The 20,088-nt window shown below is 37.5% G+C and overlaps 2 protein-coding genes across 2 annotated transcripts in view; one reads left to right on the top strand and one right to left on the bottom strand.

The window, feature by feature from the left end:
• Positions 1-4,491: 4,491 nt before the first annotated feature.
• Positions 4,492-16,352, bottom strand: LOC125226520 (kallikrein-15-like). The gene is made up of 6 exons (XM_048130506.1): positions 16,110-16,352; positions 15,535-15,757; positions 14,580-14,709; positions 12,274-12,375; positions 11,515-11,653; positions 4,492-4,611 (listed from the first exon to the last, which is right to left on the bottom strand). Exons 1-6 carry the CDS (start codon positions 16,350-16,352, stop codon positions 4,492-4,494), a joined length of 957 nt encoding a protein of 318 aa, XP_047986463.1.
• A 2,122-nt stretch (positions 16,353-18,474) lies between these two features.
• The window catches only part of LOC125226381 (glutamine synthetase 2 cytoplasmic-like), a 31,306-nt gene continuing 29,692 nt past the window's right edge, over positions 18,475-20,088 (top strand). Inside the window, exon 1 of the mRNA XM_048130353.1 lies at positions 18,475-18,595. The gene's annotated coding sequence lies outside the window, so the exon portion shown is untranslated. The remainder of the gene's footprint in view (positions 18,596-20,088) is intronic.

Here is a 20,088-nt window from a genome sequence, read left to right as displayed (position 1 = left end):
CACCTACGCCAAAACGTGACGGCATTGGCAGTTAGCGTGCATAATATCTGGAAGAGGATCAACAATATTATTTGACCATGGCCACAAATTTAGTAATAACAGCATCTAAAACGCTATTTCTACTCCGGTACTTTTATTTGTCATTTACAAGGCCATACCGCCATACCTCTACATACATGGTATTCATAATTTCTTGTTTAATTTTTCATTATACGATTACAAAGTTCTGTTTTATGTCTGTCTGTCTGTCTGTCTGTTTGTCTATCTGCCTGTGTGTGTGTGTCTGTCTGTGGCATCGTAGCTCCCGAACGGATGAACCGATTTAGATTTAGTTATTTTGTCTGAAAGCTCAGTTATAGTCGGAAGTGTTCTTAGCCATGTTTCATGAAAATCGGTCTACTATGTCGCAGTCGAAGGTTTTCTCAAAATTTTAATTTTGTGGTTAAGTTCGTTACACAAGTATGCACGATGATTTACGCAAACGGGATAATTTTAATAGTGCTTTTATGAAACAAAACGGTGTGCTTTTTTTGTCACGGTAATGTCACAATTTGGATTTCTTTCAACTCAAGAGTGGCACTGGAACTTGAGTAGTTCACGTGCTCTGCCTACCCCTTTATGGGATACAGGCGTGATTATACAGCGCGTAAACCTAATAAGGGCGATAAATGAAACCAGGCATATAATTCAATATTATTATCATTAATTAAGAGGTGTTTTTGAGTTACTCTTAATTTTCACCCCATAATGAATTTTTGAAAAATTTCCCAGCAGCAATGTACTGTAAACGTGGTTGCGATGACAATCAATGACAACTGTCAACGAGCGTTTAACGCGAGTGTGTTTGTATTACATTGCGGGCTGAATTATTTTGTATGGATAAAAAAAAATATTTCAATTTTAAGTAAAAGTTATCTAATTCAATTTTTTATGTCCTATACTCACCACCGTTAAGAGGTTCACCCGTATTAGGTTTACACCCTGTATGGATGTATGTATGTATGCTTTTATTTAATCATCGGAGCTCCATTTCGAACATGTCAGACAATGCAATTAAACTCAGTCGTGCCGTGGAGCCACGAAACTGAATACGAAAACTAAAACCATAACTTCAAGTCTGTAATTAGGATTTAGTTATTATAAAAATGGGTGTGACATTATCAAGTATGATAAAACCCCTTTTTAACCACCGAAGCAAGAACGACGATGTTATAAGTTTGAAGTGTCTGTCTGTCTGTTTTTCTGTTTGTCTGTGTGTGTGTCTGTCTGCGGCATCGTAGCTCCCGAACGGGTGAAACGATTTAGATTTAGTTTTTTTTTGTTTGAAAGCTGAGTTAGTTGGGAGTTTTCTTAGCAGAATTTCATGAAAATCGGACCACTGTGACGCGGCCGGGGGTTTTTTCGGAAATAAAGATTTAAAAGCAGCTAGCGCCTACCTACTTTTCCGTCGGTGGCAAAGAAGCATACCGATCGCCTAAGCGGTCTCCGTAACCTATGGATGACTGCAACTCCAAAAATAACGTATGCGTTGCTGACTGTAACATTCTACCACCTCGTTGAGCTCTGGTAACCTAACTCGCCAACAGCAACAAACAAAACAATGTAAGTACAGTCTAGTGTTATTTATAACGATATCATATCGTCACTACTTTAAAAAAAAAACTTGTATCTTCGTTTGTCAATGAAAAGAAAATTGTCGTAAGTATGTATGGAATGCATATAGACTTACGGCGTTTTAACTTTGAGGAGCAGAGTGAGATACGAGGTTTTTTCAAAGTAGTGACGATATGTAGTAAGCGTTTGTGCATTTGTCTGCGTACCCTGGAGGTAGGTACTGCCCTAGTCGGGCCATTCACAATGCCTAATGGCTCATCCATAGCACCCATACCTCTCTTTTGGATGTAGTTAACGGAGATACCCGGATCTACATTCCAGCTGTAGACATGACGTTTTAATAAAAATTTGTTTTCATTTTGACACAAAAACCATACTTAAGAGTATGTGCATTATATTATTTGTATTGTGTACTGTATTAAAACCACCAGCTAGTTGCATCAACCATACAGTTAACAGACACATCTGAGCAGTTTCCGTCAACTTTGTACAAGGCCACGTCAGCAAATTTTAATTGATCCTACTTTGTTACCAACATGTCGACTTTCGTAAGATATATACAGGATAATTGTTATAATTAAGAAAATTTAGATACTAGAGAACCTTAATGACGAAATAAAACTTACTAATATCTCAATTCGTCAAAAAAATCTTGGTAACAAATTAGGAATAATAAAAACAAATTTAACTTTTTCCTTAATTTTTGTACAAACATTTCCAGAACTCATCAACGTCATGTAGCAGAAGTTTATGGAAAGTCCAAGGAAATCCCCATACTTTACAAAAAGTTTAGCGAACGTTAAATTCGGTGACAGACGGTTTGGTGCAACGTGCAACTGGCCCTAAGATTTATATTTGCTGGCTTACACCGGATATTTGTTTCCTTTGTGCAGGTGCTTGACATTTCAGTATTTGCCAAATGGCGATCAAAAGGTTAATGAACCTTAGAAATAGCTGACGATACATTTACAAAATACTTGTGAAATAAAATACACACCGAAATAAGATCAAATGCCTGTCCAATGTCTAATTTCCTACACCGAGATGTAAAAAGATATATTTAATCGTATGGCATTAATTTAAAAATAGGCAATTATTTCTACACTACAATTTAAATTCAAAAGATATATTATAAAACCATATACAAGTTCGTTATTTCAGTTATAGTATACAAATTTTCACAAAGGAGCAGAAATATGAGTAAGGACGCCAAAATTGTCAGCGGAGCGAAATTCCACGGAACGCTGCAACCGAATAGAATTATTCAAAGAAAACATATTTTGTTACGAAATGAAAAGACGTGCATGGAGAGTATTACAAAACCGCCAAGAGGGTTATGTTTGAAATTTACTGAATCCACGGATTATTATTTGTTCCGTGGCTCGGTAGCTAGCTGTAAACTGTATCAAAGAATATGCAATATGTAAACTATATAGACAGATAAAGTCAAATGCGTTGCCGATTTATCGTAGCCTGAATTTAACACCCAACCTACGCATTACACCATCCCTTTTGGCTTCCCAGCTCAATCTGATCGGTGATATAACCTCGTCAAATTAAAGCGAAAATACGCAATCAGGGGAATAGGAATTAAAATAAAATATTTTATGTAGTGCACGCAATATAGTAATTTTAATTCCATTTAAACAAATCGTTTTGACAGTTCTTAAAAGGAAGCTGACTGAAACTTAAATTTGACCTGAGAAACTAGCCTATTACTTCCTACCTAGACCATTTTTTGTTGTTATTATAAATCGGCTTAGTCTTGGCCACAATCTAGCCAAAGGCCTCAGTGGCCTAAGATGAAGCCAATACCAATTTACTGTTAACTACAGACAAATGCGTGGACATGAAACGCAAAGCAAATACAAGCAATGTAAGTTTAATTTCAGTTTACACAATTTCAACATTTTACAAAAGATGAACTCAAATAAATTATACAACACGAGTTCCTTAAAAACGTGTAAATCAGATACCTAAACGAAAAATGTACACCTACTCGATTGCTTACTTTGAATTTTCCATGCCGCTTCACCCAATTATTTCACAATTGAGCGTCAACAATGTAATAGCAAAGCAAATTCCGTTTCCGAATAAGAAATCTTCTTTTTCTTGTAAATTATCATATAAAAATAACGGTTCTTTTAAGTACAGACAAAGTTATAAATGTGTACAGTCAAGGAATTCAATTTCCGATTTCCTGGATTCTGGTTTAATATCGTATATCAATCTAACACCATAACAGCTAGCTAAAGCACGATGTTGCTTTGATATGTCGCAACGATATATCAAAGAAATGTGTAGGGAATTAAATATTGTGACTATTGTACAGTCAGCATCAAATTTGTCGTTAAATACTTTTGTTACCATAAAAATGTAGATATGTTCCGATATATTTGGCTGGCTGTCACAGTATATTTGATGCTGACTATTGCGCGGAACGGCCTCTATACAATTGACTCCGGACAAATTATGATACTAGCCGTACCATTACGTACTGTTTGTTTGTATTACTGCAAAGAATTATGCTACATTCGACGAATTTTCGCTATTGTATACGAGATACGACAACTTGGTTAGTTTATTAGATAAATATTATCATATTGTTACATGTTATTAAATATGTTTAAGTCTTCTATAGCCAAACTATAAGCGAACGTGCTGTCGACAAAACGCAACTATTATTGTAGCCCCAAGGAAAGTGTGATAGTAATATAGGAAGCATTTCAATGTTATAGAAGAAGTGTTTTTCACATAGCTAGTGGACAGAACAAGCAAAAACTGTGACTGAATATTTTTCGGTACGAAAATGTAATAAACATGAGAGACTGCATTTTATGTTATTTCTATTAAGTTCATAACAAAAGTTATCACTGTCTATATGTCTATAGGGATTTCCACGTCTTCATGTTCATGCGCCACATCTGTTATCCATGGGAGGAGCCGCCACACACCCGTGTACTGCGCCGACTGACTGCCCCAGGAACGACGCTCTTCCTGGAAACGATTCACAAACATAGTCGAATTGTAGGGGGTAGGGCATAGCGAATTGTAGGGGGTAGATTCCGCTTTGTGTGGTAGGGCACAGCACAGCGGATATCATCTCGCTCGAATCTAGAGCAGAGCCCAACTGGGGTAGTACCTCCGCCTTACAGAAGACCGCAGCCAAATAGCACTATACCCTACTCATAGTGTTGTGTTCCTACCGGTGAGTAAGGCTGCCAGAGCTCAACGAGGGTGCGGTGTGCTGATGACGGGAGGACTTACGGAACTGACTTATTCCGTCTATTGTCCTTTGAGTCGTCGGCAACCCGAACCCTCCTTGGAACTTGTGCACTCCTTTTTACTGTGTATTTAACACAGCAAAAGGGAATGTACAAGTTTCTAATGGGGTGGCAACGCGCATGTGATACTCTTTGAGTTGCAGGCGTCCATAGGTTACGGTGACCGCTTTCGATCAGGCGGGCCGTACGCTTGTTTGCCACCGACGTAGTATTAAAAAAAAAAGTGTAACTGATACACTAGAAAGTACCCAATACAGTCAATATTATGATTGTAGCCCCCGTACATAATGCTCTCAGCCTGTCATTTTCGATCGTTGAAAAAATTACCTTGACATTTAAAACAATAGATCAAACCGACAGAAATGCAGTATAGCTCTGTCGCGCCAATACGCAAGAGCGATAGAGATAGATAGCTCTGCTACGAAACAGATACCATCGTGATCATTTGTGCGTTCGCCTACGCACACTATACCTGGATGATATCAGCCTGCCAGTTGATCGAAAAAGGTAACAGTGGCGATTAAATGACAGGTGAATATCCTCCAACGCACTAGCTGCGTAGCCAATATGCCAAATGCCAATAGTTTAAGCTAATTAGTCGTGTATAAGAGCGATAGAAACACTAAAGCGTTATAAGAGCTACTGTGTAATAGAAACGTTAGTTCCTCGTATCATTATTTTCATTCGCATTTTTCCCCATCAGAGTTTTTCCCGTTTATGAATGTTGCCGATTCGCACGGGCGATTCGGATGGTGTTACATACTTCCTCAATTAGATTTTCCTTTTCAATAACCTACCATTACACTTTACATCTTGGATAGAAAGCGACGAGGTTTACAAGTGTAATAAAAAAAAATTGTCAAACTCCCTACCGCGAAATACAGGGTGTTTTTTTTAGAGGTATAGAACTTTAATTTGGCAACACTTTTTTAATTGGCGGTAATTTTGTAAACTGTAAAGTGATTTGTGTTTAGTTTGGTTTGGCATTTCAAGATTGAATAAATAGGCGCTTTGACAACGCTTCCAGATTGTGAAAATTTATTTTGAAAATCATGGATCTGTTCCAAAGACTTCGTCGATTTTCATAAGCGAATTTTGTTTAGCGATGAAGCTCACTTTTGCTTCAATGGATTCGTCAAAAAACAAAACTGCCACATTTCGTGTGATGATAATCCTCAAGCCTATGTTGAGACACCGTTACATCCAGAAAAACTGACCGTTTGGTGTGCTTTATGGCCTGGTGAAATAATTGGTCCGTACTTCTTTAAAAACGATGCTGGCCAGAACGTTACGGTCAATGGTGACCGCTATAGGGCCATGATTACTGATTTTTTCGTTCAACCATTGAACGATCATGATGTGCAGGAACTGTGGTTCCAACAAGACGGGGCAACATGCCACACAGCTCGTGCCACAGTTAACTTATTGAAGGAAACATTTGGTGATCGCATAATTTCACGTTTCGGGCGCTTCGGCCCCGTGAATTAGCCTCCAAGATCGTGCGATTTAACGCCACTCGACTATATTCTGTGGGGATATGTGAAGTCTCTAGTCTACGACGATAAACCCGAAACCGCGTTGACCACTTGAAGGACAACATTTGCCGCGTTCTTGCCGATATACGGCTACAAATGTCGGTAAAAGTAATCGAAAACTGGACCTCCAGATTAGACTACGTCCGAGCCAGCCGTGGCGGTCATATGCCAGAAGTTATATTCAAATTATAATGCCAGAAAATTGTCTATCGAATAAAGTTAATTTCATGTCAGTTGAAAAATATCATCTTTGTTTTATTCCATTTCAAAGTTCTACACCTCAAAAAAAAACACCCTTTAGTAGACCGATTTTCATGAAACAGCATGCTAAGAACACTCCCGACTAACTCAGCTTTCAGACAAAAAAAAACTAAATCTTATTTTTTTTTACTACTAACTAAACGTTACTCCGTTCGGGAGCTACGATGCCACAGACAGACACACACACAGACAGACAGACAGACAAACAGACAGACAGACAGACAGACACGTCAAACTTATAACACCCCGTCCTTTTTGCGTCGGGGGTTAAAAACCAAACACTATAAAAATAAAAGAATGTTTAATATTTAAGTATTTACATATAAAGAGGACAAAAATACGACTATAAATTTTGCTACTGAGGTAAGGGGTTTTAATCGACATACCTACTCATTCGCATTCGCTTTCCACAAACAAAAAGCTGTTGCGGTTCATTGAGTCACTCGTGTCGTGTCTTGTCATTACACGTGTCTGACGTGTCCGAATTTATCTAGTTTCCAATATTTGTTTTCACTTAATAAATATTAAAACTTTGTTTAATACAGAAATCACGTAAATAACTAAATAACATGCTTTCAAACATGAGGTTTGCGTGATTTCTGTATCAAAGTTTTTCTATTAACTGTTATGTTTATCGTAGTCTATGCAAGCGTAAACGGAAAATCGTACAATAATAACACTGAGTGGCGCCATATTGTATTACAACTTTGATAATGGCCTATGGAATTCGTACATTTTGCCTTACATTAAATGAGATGATTCTGTTCTTTTTTCTTTGCTATTGATGAAAATGGTAATATCAAATCCAAGTTTTCGGTCTTGGAATCCCTTCTGAATTACTTTGGACTTTTGAATCAAATTGGGTATTTTTATAACGTCACTAAATAATACCCAATTCATTCCCCATACCAGCTCTGGTTTTTAGGGTTCCTTCATGCAAAATACATGGAAATCGTTTTTTTCGTGTTTATAATATTTTTTAGATGTTATGGAAAAAGTCACTAGGTGTACAGATCTTTGAATAGACAATGATTGAAATTAATTCATGGTGGATCATGATGACTTGGTGGACAGAACTTGAGGTGTTGGTGGTTCCAGCATCGGTGGCGAAAAAAATATTAATTTATTATATAGCCCGTAATAATAATGTTCAGTAAGTATGTATAAATAAATAAATATAAATAATAAATATTATATGACATTCTTCCACAGATTGACTGAGGCCCACGGTAAGCTCAAGAAGGCTTGTGTTGTGGGTACTCAGATAACGATATAGAGGTATATAATATACAAATATACATAGAAAACATCCATGACTCAGGAAAAATATCTGTGCTCATCACAGTCATCACACAAATAAATGCCCTTACCGGGATTCGAACCCGGGACCGCCGCGTAGCAGGCAGGGTCACTACCGACTGCGCCAGACCGGTCGTCAAAAAAATACACAATTTGTCTTGGGAGTTTTGTCACCACAATAACTACCTATTGTTTAAGTATTGTACATATTGGCTTCGTGCGAAGTGCATGGAGGGGGTAAGCAAAGCGATCGCAGTGCTTGCGGTGGTCAAAATTGATACTGATTGTGGTTGTCATCTATCAAAACTCATAAAATATAATACAATGTGTAATGTTTGATATGGGGCATCAATGTTGTTTCGTTGTTAATTCAATACGCTGTTAGTATTTTTCCTACCGCAAAAGATTATGCTTAAAGATTCAGGCCTAGGGAATACACATGGCAATATGAAATTAGGAAACGCGCCATAAAAATAAATTAAATTCGTATTAGACTTATATTCCTATTTTGAATTAGCTAGACTTATTGTAAACAATATTGTAAAAATGCCATTGCTATAAAAAAAGTTTACAAGTTTATTAACATTCAAGAACCCGACTGTCGGGTATTAAAAATGCCGATATTTTACAAGCGCCGCGTAGAGCCCGGTTTCGAAAGTGTTAAAAATCTTTACATATTCCATTACACAAATAATGATTCTGTTTAAACGAAAATAAATTTCAACACATAACGTTTTGGTACATTTATTGAAATTGGTATCACTGTGGAAATGTACCTGTGGAAATGTACCTGAACGACCAAGCAGCGGGCCGCTAAGCATTATTTTTCAGCAACTTTCGAGACTAGGTGGTACTGAATTTGAATGGCTAATTAAAACCGTCAAACCGTCTTCAAATACAATGGTGCATAATAAGGTGGTTATAAATTTAATTATTTGCTCTGTATGTATCTGACATGACCGAACTTCGTCCATTTTGGACCGATTTTTATTTTGACTTGCATGTTATGGGATCACAACATAATATAACAGTCATCGTGTTCGATCGATTCACGATTTTAAGTAGGTATGTTATTAAAGAGAACGTTAATAACTGGTTAAAAGTTATTTGTTTTTCTGTCGGCCCTTACTTTAAGAACCCCTGACTTGATCTGCACGTGTTACTTTGACAGTGAAAACAGTTTGTTTACGTTTATTCCGTTCAATTCGTAATGGGAAATAGTAGACTAACACCAGTATTCCAATCTTTGTTACAACTAAAATAGATTTTTTTTTTACCAATAACCCTTCCTACAGTCAGAAGACAGTGTTGTGTCAGCCAATTTAAGCGAATAATAGTCAAGGCGCCGGCGGAGCACGGAACGGAATTCATTTAAGCATAATTGCTGACTAAGATAATTGCAAGCTACCGAATGCTTTGACTGGGCGGGCCAACTGGATTTTCGATTAACATCAAAGTACTATTATACCGGACCACCGATTAACTGGGGTGGTATGTTATTACAGTTAGCAATGGAATAGTTCAAAAGCTTGGCTTATGAAGCCAATCTGAATTTATCAAATAATTCCATTAGTGGCCAACGAGAGTGAAAATTATGAATTGAAAACATACATTGAAAATAATAAATAGTCAATTAATTTTTTTTCTATCCAGGGTGGCTAGCCGAATGGCACAATCGCTCACGAAACGCTCATGAAACGAAGCGCTAGTAGATATCTATCTCTATCGCGCTTGCGTATTCGCGCGACAGAGCCAGCGGCGTATCGCTTTCGTTTGGCGTCGGAGAAATGCCATTCGGCTACGGGGCCTGGTAGCCGAATATGCATTTCTACGACGCGAAACGAAAACGAAACTCCGCGAAAGGTAGTCTGTCAATACGCAATACGCATATATATGGCGCCAATACGCAAGAGCAATAGAGATAGATATCTACGAGCATTTCGTTTCGTGAGCATTTCGTAAGCGTTTGTGCATTCGGCTACGCACGCTGTTTCAAATTTTACGTTTCTTGTGTGTACAGTTGGATTAGAAAGTTTGAATAGAAGACGCTTTCGGTATTCCATTCCTTTTTATTATTTCTACTTCAACATTGAATAAAATAAGTACCTACGTATAGCTTTCAGTACAACCAGTGACAAATGTGACAATACCTACTTAATACCAGTTATCCTTGCCAGCGCCAGTAAGAGATAAATGGAGTTTTAACTACGGTCTATTAAAAAAAACCTGTAACTATCTACTACTGCAGTCCCCCTGGTGTGCCCTGGTGGTAAACCTGTCACCGTAGCTTATGGACGCTTTCAACTCCAGAAGTATTAATTGGGCGTTGCTGACCCTTTAGAAATCAGAACCGATAGCATAGTCGCACTATTAGTAAGTGCGATAGGGATGGCCTTACGTTATATAGTTTATCACGCGACCGTGCTTACCTGCCAGGACACTGCTTTTTTGACATCTCCATACTGTAAAACTTCGGGAAAACCTAGACAGAGCTCACTCCAAAGCGGAGCGCACGAAGATAGTAGTAATTACTCTTAAACCGCACAGTGCGAGATCATGTAGGCTCCAGGTCGTGAGGATAAACAGGCATGCATGAATGCCTCATACCTCATACTAGTTCTGACTCTCTTCAACAGTCTAGCGTCATACATACCTGCAAGTAAAGAGCGTAGCGATCATCTTCCCGCCGATGAGTTCACCGTGAACGAAGGCGTTTACTTCTCCAGAGTACCCCGGCAGGAACAGTAGGCCTAGCACATGATTGCCGCGAGAGTATGTCGCCGCGAGATAGATGACACGTCTTCTTCTAACTGTATTAATGGCACAAGGACGGGTAGTCTATCTCGCGGCATCTTGTGCTAACCCTGCAGACATAGGTGCAAAAGACATTATCGGCGACTGTCACCTTCATTTCGTCGGGCAGAAGCTATTTAATACCAACAATTTAAGCAGGGAGCGGGCGCGTGCAGGTTTTGACTTGTTTCGTAGTAGGTGCAACGAGGAACCCTTATAGGACGCACCGACACGATAAACTATATCAAATTAGAGATGCAACGAATAGTTGTTTCACGCCGGATACCGGATAATGGAAAAAAATATTCGGCCTAACTATGGGGGCTGAATTTTTTGGTATCCAACCGCCGAATATTCGGACAGTATTTAAAAATGAATAAGGGTTTACCTATTTAATACCAACAATTTAAGCAGGGAGCGGGCGCGTCGTGCAAAAGTAGTTTTGAATTGTTTTGTTTCGTAGTGAATTTCGCGCGGAGTCCGTTTTTGTTTGAATGTTTATTTTTTTTAATAATAAACGGCTATGATTATAAGTATTATAACCGTAACTGTTTTTTCTTACATTTAATTTTTTTACTCCAAAATCATTAATCAACAATAGCACATCCGGTATCCGGCCGAATATTAAAATAAGGGCCGAATAGGCAATACCGAATAGTAACCGAATATTCGGTGCATCTCTATATTAAATTAATTATTGTGCTAGTAGCAGCAATAAACATACATACCTGCAAGTAAAGAGCGATCATCTTCCCGCCCACTAGCAACATTCCTCCGTGCACGGAGTCATTCTCTTCCCCAGAATACACCGGCAGGAGAAGACAGTACACATTTTCGGCGCCACTGTCGCCTTGTTGTTTCGTTGTACTGCATATCAAACACATGCATGGAAATTTTTATGTGGTTTCCACTCAGAATCGCGAGCTCTTTCGATCATAATAGGAAGAAAAGTGTCTCAAGGTTTTTTTCCATTCCGTTACCATTTTTTCATACATTTTGTATGGCGGTAACGGAGTGGAAGGTTTGAAAATCTATGAAAATCTTGGGATATTTTTTTTTCTCCTATCAGGATCTGGAGAGACCTCGCGATTCTGAGTATAAATCGCGTAAAAATATTCATATTACACAGAAAGTGGGGTGGACAACTTTGAAAAAATGGCCCACCTATAGGGAACTTGACTGTAGTTAAAATAAAATATTTTATATCATTCACGAAATAAAGCATCAGATAATTATACGAAAAACATGGACAGAACTTATTTTTAAATCCAATTTCTATTTAATAAGTCAGGTAGAAATATATAAAGTAACTGAGTTGACCGTGACGTCAGTCAATTCTATTTCATATAAATTCCATATTATCAAGTCGTTCAACTTCGTTTTGACAGTTCTTAAAAAGAAGCTGATTTGACTAGGAGGCAAGTAGCCTATTTTATTTAGTTTGGGTTGAAATTCGTGAGGTTAAAGCTCTGATACGATATAGTTACCTGAATGTGGTACTTCCCGGGCATGTGTCGTGATATACTAAGGCTTCGTATACCGTTAGTGGACAGTGTGGTATCTCCTCAGTCGCATATTGGGACCCGTATCTGAATTATAAGAATAAAAACGTTAATTTTCTTTTAATTTCATCTTATACAAATTGTGTGTAATTGTACAAGTCTACCCATACACCCTGTTTTTATTGATTTTTGTTTATTTTAACCTCTCGTGTGCCGGAACGTGGATCGTATTGAACTTTAATTTAAAATTAATTAGAATTCAATATCTACAAACGTGGATCCACGTTCCGGAATACGAAAGGTTAAGGAGGGTGTATGTTGTATGTCTTAACTCTATGGCCCGAAACATGCCGTGAGTACAACTAAAATTAAATAAAGTTAAATATTTTTTAAATATGTCCCACGAAAGTTTAACGTCTATTACCAAAATGTATTTTTAACCCCCGACGCAAAAACGACGGGGTGTTATAAGTTTGACGTGTCTGTCTGTCTGTCTGTCAGGACTCTGTCTGTCCGTCCGTCCGTCCGTCCGTCCGTCCGTCCGTCCGTCCGTCCGTCCGTCCGTCCGTCCGTCCGTCCGTCCGTCCGTCCGTCCGTCCGTCCGTCCGTCCGTCCGTCCGTCCGTCCGTCCGTCCGTCCGTCCGTCCGTCCGTGCGTGCGTGCGTACGTGCGTGCGTGCGTGCGTGCGTGCGTGCGTGCGTGAGTGCGTGCGTGCGTGCGTGCGTGCGTGCGTCCGTCCGTCCGTGCGTGGGTGCGTGCGTGCGTGCGTGTGTGTGTGGGTGGGTGTGTGTGTGTGGCATCGTAGCTCCCGAACGGATGAGCCGATTTCAATTTAGTTTTTTTTGTTTGAAAGCTGAGTAAGTCGGGAGTGTTCTTAGCCATGTTTCATGAAAATCGGTCACTATGTCGGGGGTTTTTCAAAATTTTAATTTTGTGGTTAGGTTATAATATCTGAACTCGACTAGAACAGTTATTATTTGTTTTACTTACTAATTATATTTGTTTTGACTTGCGCCTTCGGGTAACTAACTACTTCGGGTACTAACTGGAAGGTAACTTTTATGTTACGGAACAAAATCTTTACAAAATGCGATATACTAGAGGTCGGGTTACATCAAACCGTCTGTCACCACCAAAGCGTTCGTTAAATTTTCCTGTATGGGAAGTGGATTACCATTATCTTGCATAATTTTTTTTGTCATATTTTACCTTCGCATAGCAACGCTTGGCAGAATCCTCTTTTCGCAGAATGACTTTTTGCATTAATTTCTTAGAATACTGTCATTTTGCAGAATTATTTAAAGCAGAGTAATACAATGGCATAATGGTAAATTGTATATAGTCGTATAATCGATTAAGTGTTTTGTCGAGAATTGTGTCGCATCCTATTGACTTGGCATTCTGTCATTTCGCACAATTGTCGTAGGCAGAATAATACATTGGCATAATGTTGAAGAGCAGAATAATGCAGAATAATGTCATTATCAGGTTTTCTGGTTTTATTTATCCTCCTCGCTTTTTTACATTATAAATTTCTGTGTCGTGGGTACTTTTCTGGATGGATTCTAACCTAATCTATATTTACTAACACTGTCAACACGACGTCGCACCTAAACCGACTCTGTGACATATACGATTTCTGTGTCGTGTGAGTATTTTGTCTGGATGGGGTTCTAACCTAATGAACATTTCTGGCAACATTACAGTCAGCAACATGAGTATTATGCGACATAAAATGCTGCAAAATTAAAGTCGACGATATTAGCAGTATGCTATTACTAATTCGGTGAAATGTAATGTATACTACACATAATTCTGCTATCCAGAATTCTGCCAAATAAATAATATGCGATGTGACAGTTATGCTATTTGTACAATTATGCAAAAGTATCATTCGGGTAAAAATGTTTCTGCGAAAGCTGCTATGCCAAATGTATTTCGGACAATCGATATTCTGCAAGATAAAGGGAACCCCTTTTATTAATGACCCAGCGACGTGTTGAATTTGATGAAAATAAAAGAAAGCTAAGCTTAGGCTAGTCTGTGGCCAAGAATAAGCCCTTTTATAATAATACTAGCTTTTGCACACGGCTTCGCTCGCGTTAGAAAACTTAGAAAGAGACAAAAAGTAGCCTATGTCACTCTCCATCCCTTCAAATATCTCCTCATACAAAATCACACCAATGCGTCGCTCCGTTTTGCCATGAAAGACGGACAAACGAACAGACAAACACACTTTCCCATTTAGAGGTATAATATTAGTATGGATTTAAAAAAAAACACGGAAACACCTGTCCAAGCCCCAGCCTACTGCCTGAGCCATAGAACCCGCCGAGCTTGCGAAGAACTGATGTGACATCATCGCGACTGGTGTCCAGCCAGGGCAAGATGTCGACATTGAACTTACAACTTGGATCAACCCTGAAAACACCACAAAATCTGTGCTAAATCCGTACATGTTTTTTATCTTTAAAATTGCAAATGGGACTGAAATGCGTATAACTATGTTTTTATCACCAAGTGCTGAGCATAACCCTCTCTTCTACGAACTATGTTTTTCAGCGAACCTTCGAAGTTCGCTGGTCACTGTAATCTCAAGAAGAATCAACATCAATAAATTGATTGAGAAAAAACTGGTGACACAGTCATTGGATTAAAAATAGACATAGTTAGGACTCGCTGGCATGGTAGAAGTGATAGAACAAAATTTACGCTTGTTTAATTTGTTAGAAAAGTTGATTTATTAAGTGCGAGCAAGAGTATGCAAATACAATTCCAAGGAACTAACTAAACTAAACTAACTATTTTGGCTGAACAATTTAAAGTGAATCCTGGCAGGCAATTATGGTCGCGCGATAAATGATAAAACATCTGGCCGTCCCTATCGCACTATTAGTAAGTGCCTGGTATTTTATCGTCTATCAGTCAATAAGGAAAAAAAAATCATAGGTCCAGAAGTTAATTATAATTACAAAGGTTTGGAGATTGATGATTCCACCTACCTATTGCTGTGATTACGTTGAGATGCTAATTTTTAACCATTCATCTATTGTTAACTATTCAAATTGAAGTTTAATACATTATTCAACCTGCTTATCAAGTGCTCTCACTGACATTACTAAAAATGGCCTTCTTCTTTGGGATTCCAAGAATCGACGTAGGCACATGACAAGGCACCACATAAGGTTTTTTTTAATTGGGCGAGACAAAAGTTAACAAACGGTTTATACACGTAAATTACATTACCTACGTTAAAAAGGAGTCGTCTAACTTTATCCCTTAGATTGAAATTCGGGTGCAACAGTATTCTTTTGACGTATGCGATGCGCTCAGGCGAACGCCAGTGTACTCCGCAGTATGTCACATACGCCGATCTGTCGTCGATTGAGTATTCCAAGTTGTGTCGTGATAGACAAGACCCGGCAGCTAGAAGCCAGTGCGGACTTATGCCTGATGCATCGCAATGTGTCTGAAAAAAAAAAGATATCTCTAAAGATCGTTCAAGGATCAGTTTTTAACGATGATTGTTTCATGATAGGAAATAGACATTCTAGAAAATGTCTAAACCCATCTTGCTGGCAGGATGCGACGTACTTCTATGCGTCTGGTGTTTGCAGGTTCCCACGGGTGGCGGTAATCGTTTGACGTTTACCATTACGTGCTTAAACTACTGGTAATTCTCCTACATCATGAAACAAAAAAAAAATGTGTTCTAAAGCGATTCTCAATTAGTCTTCTACAGTTAAATATTGCAAACATATTTTTCATGGTACTGCTATAATTACCTATTACATAAGAGTAATTTAATGTGAATATTTTACCTGTTTTGGTTCATATACGTAAACCGACGCAAAAGGATAGCTGGACCATTGAGCTACGAAAGTTTTCGTTAAAGGTTCTGTTTTAGAAAATACAACGTTAAGTGTTTGGCTGTATTTTTTTGAAGTAGCACGTGATTCCGAAGTATAATTTTTTGGGATTGGGCTTAAAATATTTCCATGACCATCCGATTTAAAAGACCTCTTTCTGAAATACTTATACCTCTCTAAGTTTGCTTTATTCATATTATCAAGACGCCAAAATTTACTAGGAATGTTACTTTCTTCGTTGATTATTTTATCTGTTACGTTCTCAGTTATCGACACAATCTCTGGAATTTTCGAACTATGATAATCACTGTCATCATTTAATTTCAATTCTTTCTTCGTAGGCCGTAAGGTGTTAGTATCATACAATTCAAAGAATTTGATTCGGTCACCAAGAGTTGTGAAGGCAGTGGTTGTTGCAGATGTCGTTGATTGTACCGGTAAATTTACAGTAGTTTTTTGTGCTTGGGAATCTTTTATAGATACTTTTACAGTTGGAAGCGTTCCGTTTAAATAGGTTTTATTTTTAATTACACCATTTAATCCGATATCATTAACCATTTTATCCGGTTTTTTAATTTTAAAATCGATAAATGCTTGGTCATATGAGAATAAAGAAGAATCTTGAATAATTTTTTGGGTTTTTGAAATGGGTAACAATTCCTGTTCATTGTATGGATCGACAATACGATATGAAGCAGAAGAAGAGCGCAAAGTGGAAGGTGGCTTAGTCTTGTAGCCACGCCATGAAGCTCTCCTGTTATGAGTGTCTACTCTGTTAAATCTTTTTAAACTAGTATTCTTGACTTGGCTTGAATCTTCGGCTAAATAATCGAATTCTATTTGACTCGGTGTACTCGATACATGCTTGTGACGGGAAACCGTCTTAGCATAGTGTGATCTTTTAAAATGGTCAGTGGACGTTTTTACATCAGGAAGAGTTTTTGGTCTTCGCCAGTGATAGGTGATTTCTTTGTGATTATATGGGTTGGTTGCACGCTGAATACCATGTAACACAGGATATTGTGATCTTCTAAAATTTCTGTCCCTAAGCTCGAATGCAAGACATTCAACAACTGCTTGAGATAAATAAATAATAAACAAATAATTTGCAATATGATATAGCCCCATTTTTAATGGGGTTAAAATTATTTGTTTTAAGAAAACACATTATTTTAAACTAAGACGTTTTTGATTCAGCGATTCATTTTATATATAAATACTCAACATTTTTTTATTTCATTGATAGTTAACAATGACATTATAATGACATGAGACATGATAGAATGGCAGTGGTAAAGCCAGGTTAGAAGGTTCAGAAACTTCCGTAAGTAGTTTTAAATAAAGAGGTTTTCGTTAATTTTAATATATAACGGTGATTTAAATAAATCCTGGCGACGAATAACCTTATATGAAACTAGCCGATTATAGCCAGGGTCTGCTTTTTTACTTCCTATTTTGTTTTGTTTGCGCTGTTCTGGGACTCATCTACACTCCACTACTCTATAAAAGAATTCTTACACGACAAAGATTTCTAAACATTGAATATAATTATATAAAGCCTGTCATATTTGTATGACTATTGTCAGGAGGGCACTGTTATTCTGATGTATGGAGTGACAGTTCAGTATTAATGTAATTGTATATGTATATATCTGTTACCATGTGTATATATGCATTTAATTCTTTTAGTGGTTGTACATTTTTCAATTTGTCATTCATCGTTAATTCGCTTCTACTAATTTCCTCAAAGGTTGACGGTTGGAACAGATCCCATTAAGGGATAAGTCCGCCTACATTGTATATTACTGACTCTGTAACTGTGTCTCTTTTGTTTCCTTTATGTACAATAAAGCTTATACATACATACATACATATACATATAGTATGAAGGAAAATAGTTCTAATTAAATTAGAACTATTTCTGCGTAGTCAATATCATAATGCTGCATAATGATAAGCTTGTGATAAGCAAGTATTTTATCTCGCCAGACGGCGCCTGTGCAAGATTATCTTTGTGTGCAAGTGCCTAGGCATGTCACTGACATTCGTATGTGAGAGGGAGAACATATCATCTTCTCGCTCTCACGTATGAAATTCTTTCTGTGCAATGGACTCAAGAATGGACTAATATTAGAGTGGCGCCATATTTGAGTATGCCTCAGTGACAGGCCTCCTCAATATATGACCTCAAAAATGTTTTTAGGCTTTCAAATGTTTGATAAAGTATATTAATATTAACCTTTTTTCTAATGTCTTTTTTTAATGACATCGAGACTTCCTGGTTTTTAAAATTGACAGTTAGGATAAATAAATCAAACTGTTCTCAAATTAAGGATTAATGAACTAAATTGCTTGTAAAATTTACATATTTACAAAATTTATATAGGAAAGTTGCGAACTAACTTAGTACAAGAATCTAAAAAGTGAAGAAATACTTGGTATGTAATTTAAAAAATAATAATTCCATGCAGCACTCAACAGCACCTGCGCAGACCGTGTCTCAAGGACTTTTGGTATTTTAATTTGCAAGGAATAACACGCTAGTGTTATATTTAGCCTATCGTCCTTTTCGCACTTTCTGTACGTGCGAATAGGACGATAGACCTTATCATGCGACCTCCTGCACCGATAGCATGGTCGCGCGATAAACGATAAAATATAAGGCCGTCCCATATCGCACTTACAAATAGTACTAATATGTATTCTGTGAAATAGTGCGAAAGGGACGGCCGACATATCATTTATCGCGCGACCATGATTGTCTGCCTGGACACCATAAGTGTGTAGTGGAATTTACAAGACTGCAGAAGTTATTTCCCCCGGTTGTCAGTATTCTGCTGGCTGTTCTAATTGGGCTTTAAGTTGTAATGCAATAGCAAAGTGGTGAAGCATTTCCACAGAACAACCGGCGGTCTGTGAACCGTTTAGATTCAGATTATATCTACATCAAATAAGCTTCTTAAAAACCTTAATGCTATTTCTAAACTCCTGTCTTTTATTTTTATTTGAAATAATAATGAGTTAGAAACACCATTGTTATTCTCATCTAGGTACATGAATAAATATAAATAAATAATATAATATACAAGTGGTGGTGATTTGAGCTTTTGAGCACACACCTTGAGAGATTGGATCCATATTATTTATGTCTCCTCTCTGTCCCCAAACGACAACTAGCAATTGTACTTGACCTAGCTACAATACAAAGCCTTTGACTTCACACGCTAATGGGCAATCAGTTGACTGTTTTATATACCTGAAGAAATGATAAATAATGATGAGAAAGGAAGCCTACCAGGCAGATTTTATTTTGTCGTCGTAGTTTTTCTCTAAATGCGGGAATATTAATTTACTTTTTCTACTCAGAATTATGAGCACTTTGAATTCCGCAGGAGAAAAAAAATGTCTTACTTTTTTTCTACTGAGTTACAATCTAAAAAAGAAATTGAAGTCACCTACATACTAAAAATTGGCTCATCAGACAGACGGAACGGTTGTTTGCTAATGGAATTACAAATACATAGGACAAAATAATGTAGCCAGTTGTTTTTTATTTCGGCCTTTCTTTTAAACTGTATAATTTAAATGTTCTGATGTCTTACAAAACAATTACGACGGGCACAGCTAAATAATAAAGGTCAAGGTTTGAATTTTATTGCATTCCTAATTGTATAAATTACAATTCAAATCAAAATTTTCCTAAATTATGTTACAAGATAAAACTTTTCGCTACCAAGGAAATGTACATTTTTACACAACATTAAACATGTTAATATTGATTTTAGCGACAAAACAATAATAAAGTAATTTCTAAAAGAAGCTTCACGTGAATCTCTGAAATCGAAGCTTTCAGAGTTAATTATTTTTATACAGGGCCCAGGGTGTATTTTGATAGCGGGTCAGTAAGGGCAGCTATGAGATGCCGTAGTCC

Source organism: Leguminivora glycinivorella, chromosome 5 (genome assembly GCF_023078275.1).
Source record: "Leguminivora glycinivorella isolate SPB_JAAS2020 chromosome 5, LegGlyc_1.1, whole genome shotgun sequence".
Classification (NCBI taxonomy): Eukaryota; Metazoa; Arthropoda; class Insecta; order Lepidoptera; family Tortricidae; genus Leguminivora; species Leguminivora glycinivorella.
Note: the sequence above shows the minus strand (reverse complement) of the source record. Positions and strands in the feature narration are given on the sequence as shown.

What these genes read in the sequence shown, in the direction of transcription:
- LOC125226520 (XM_048130506.1), bottom strand. Translation starts at nt 16,352, where the DNA reads ATGAATAAAGCAAACTTAGAGAGGTATAAGTATTTCAGAAAGAGGTCT. An exon ending in ACGTATATGAACCAAAACAG is followed by an intron (nt 15,758 to 16,109) that starts GTAAAATATTCA and finishes TTTTTTTTTCAG; the next exon opens with ACACATTGCGATGCATCAGG. An exon ending in GTAGGCTGGGGCTTGGACAG is followed by an intron (nt 12,376 to 14,579) that starts GTGTTTCCGTGT and finishes CTTATAATTCAG; the next exon opens with ATACGGGTCCCAATATGCGA.